At 36.0% G+C, this 2,664-nt stretch overlaps 1 protein-coding gene across 5 annotated transcripts; it reads left to right on the top strand.

The window, feature by feature from the left end:
- Window positions 1-372: 372 nt before the first annotated feature.
- Window positions 373-2,664, top strand: LOC145116295 (GDP-mannose transporter GONST3-like). Of its 5 annotated transcripts, none has more exons than XM_079052645.1 (3): window positions 453-470; window positions 1,393-1,469; window positions 1,571-2,664. In XM_079052645.1, exons 2-3 carry the CDS (start codon window positions 1,406-1,408, stop codon window positions 2,497-2,499), a joined length of 993 nt encoding a protein of 330 aa, XP_078908771.1. In that variant the 5' UTR covers window positions 453-470; window positions 1,393-1,405; the 3' UTR covers window positions 2,500-2,664. The 5 variants fall into 5 exon arrangements, with proteins under 5 accessions (XP_078908768.1, XP_078908771.1, XP_078908770.1 ...); XM_079052646.1 differs by lacking the exon at window positions 453-470 and adding an exon at window positions 648-971; XM_079052642.1 differs by having other exon boundaries at window positions 373-470; window positions 1,393-2,664.

Raw genomic sequence — 2,664 nt, 5'->3', positions numbered from 1 at the left:
TTGTTTTTGTTATTCAGATATGAAAAAAATATGTTTGTGCTCATCAGATCAGATGGCGGTGGCAATATTGATCGTTGGTTGGTGGCGGTGAGTCTCTTAAAGATGAACATTATAAGAAAGAGAAAGGGGAAGAGGATGGGTGGGTTTTTTTTAATAGTTTATGCAATAAAAAGAAAATAGAAAAACAAAATAAAAAGGTTAAATGAGTTTTTTTTTTTTTTTTTTTTTTTTTTTTAAATAGATCAAAACTGCATTAGAATTACTGTTTTGAATCATTGTTATTCAAAAATATTTTGGATCAAAATGACGACTTTCGATAATCTATAGGAACATTTTTGCAATTTTATCTTCTTTCTTCCTAAAAGGCTAAAACTCACATTATACAATTAAACCGGTCGTTTTCTACGATTTCCAAATTCATTACTTTCTTCACTCTCCAAATTCACGCACACTCTCCGCCAGAAATACAGGTAGCTACGTCACTTTGAATATCTCTTGAAATTCACAGATCTGTTTAAACTCTCGTTACAGATCACACGACTATAATGCTGTGTAGAGATGTGGAATCTAGCATATCATTTTGGTTGTGTTTGCAATAGCAAGTTTGTTTCTTTGGATTAATTTTGTCGGCAGTACTATGAGTTACGCATTTCCATAGATTTTTGTTCGTGTATTTCACTCACTACTCAAGTTTTCTAGGGTTTTACTTTTGCAGCATAAGAGATGTTGTTAGTGATTGAATTAGGACTGTAATTTGACATCTTATACTTATTAGTCTCGCTCCTCGTCTATTCTTAGCTACCTGATCTCCGACGCTCCTTTCTTTTCCCGGTGTTCCAATGATCTTGTCTTCCCTGTCTCCGGCGTTCTCACACAGATGAGATGTCGCCCTGAATACGTCCCAACAGCTGCTTCTCCCTGCTCCCCTCTCCTTCTCCATCGGCAACGATCTTCTGTCTTTTTTCCTTTAGGTTTGTTCTTTATTTTGATTTGAATTTTGTTTGGGTTTAGTTGTGAATGATTTGGTGTTTGATTTTGATTTTGATTTTTGTTTAGGTTTACGTGTGAATTGATTTTATTTTGGTTGTGATATCATATGTATCTGTTTGACGTCTGCAAATTTTAGATGTATGTGTTCAATTGCTACTGTTTTCGTTCAACTGCATTGCCTCCTCTCGATTTTCCTTTTTCCCCTGATTTTAGTAACCGAAATCATATGTGTTTGTTGCCTGCTGTCACTGCAATGGAATATCTGTTCATTTGCTGCCTAGGTGTTCATAATTATTCAATTGCTACTGCTCATAGCAGGAAATACACATTGTGTTCATATAGAAATAAACAGTGGGTTTTTAACATTTTTGATTCACTGTTTATCTCACATTCTCATTGCAGATTTAGATGACAAATGATGTGGAAAACCCACAAAAAGATCCCCTCCCTCCTCCACCTGTCATTGAATCAAAAAACTGGTATGATTACGATACTTTCCTCCATCAAGTTTCAGTATACGGTATAGCTGTTGGATACTGCTTATCTGCTTCTTTACTCTCCATCATCAACAAATGGGCAGTTATGAAGTTCCCTTACCCTGGTGCCCTAACTGCTTTACAATACTTCACAAGTGCATCCGGTGTATTCCTTTTCGGGTCCCTCAACTTTCTCCAACATGACCGATTAGACCTTCAAACAATGTGGCGTTTCCTTCCAGCTGCCATTATATTCTATCTTTCCCTCTTCACAAACAGTGAACTCCTCCTTCATGCAAATGTTGACACCTTCATTGTATTTCGTTCAGCAGTTCCCATCTTTGTTGCCATTGGAGAAACCCTTTACCTCCACCAACCATGGCCTTCACTCAAGACATGGCTTTCACTTTCCACCATTTTTGCAGGGAGTCTACTTTATGTCATCACAGATTACCAATTTACCCTCATGGCATATAGCTGGGCTTTAGCATATCTTATAAGCATGTCGATAGATTTTGTCTACATAAAACATGTGGTGATGACAATCGGTTTGAACACATGGGGTCTTGTTCTTTACAATAATCTTGAAGCTTTGTTACTTTTCCCATTGGAGTTGTTAATAATGGGGGAATTGAAGAAGATAAAACATGAAATCAAAGAGGAGACAGATTGGTATTCTTTTGAGGTGATTTTGCCAGTGGGTTTATCGTGTTTGTTTGGTTTGGCAATTTCTTTTTTTGGATTTTCTTGTAGAAGGGCAATTTCGGCAACGGGTTTTACTGTTCTTGGGATTGTGAATAAGCTTTTAACTGTGGTGATTAATTTGATGATTTGGGATAAACATTCGAGTTTGATTGGGACAATTGGGCTTTTGATTTGTATGTTTGGTGGGGTTATGTATCAACAGTCTACTAGCAAAAACCCTAATTCCAAAACTTCTTCTGATGTTAAACAAGTTGTTGTACAAGAAGAAGATGAGCAACAAAAATTGCTTGAAATGCAAAATGTCACGACTTCAGAGGAAGCAAAATGAGATACATGTGTTGTATACTGGGAAATTGTTACTTTACTTACAATATTGTAGAATAGGTCAAAGATTCATTTTTTTTTATTTTTATTATCAAAGGAGGACATCGTATTTGGTTATGCACATTAAGATTTATCAAGTACCAAATGTTTGGTATCATTTTGTTAGAAA

Source organism: Lactuca virosa, chromosome 5 (genome assembly GCF_052849685.1).
Source record: "Lactuca virosa cultivar CGN04683 chromosome 5, Lactuca_virosa_CGN04683_v6, whole genome shotgun sequence".
NCBI lineage: Eukaryota > Viridiplantae > Streptophyta > Magnoliopsida > Asterales > Asteraceae > Lactuca > Lactuca virosa.
This window is presented reverse-complemented; position numbering and strand designations above follow the sequence as displayed.

Coding starts and splice junctions, on each gene's coding strand:
- LOC145116295 (XM_079052642.1), top strand. CDS start 1,399: ATGACAAATGATGTGGAAAACCCACAAAAAGATCCCCTCCCTCCTCCA.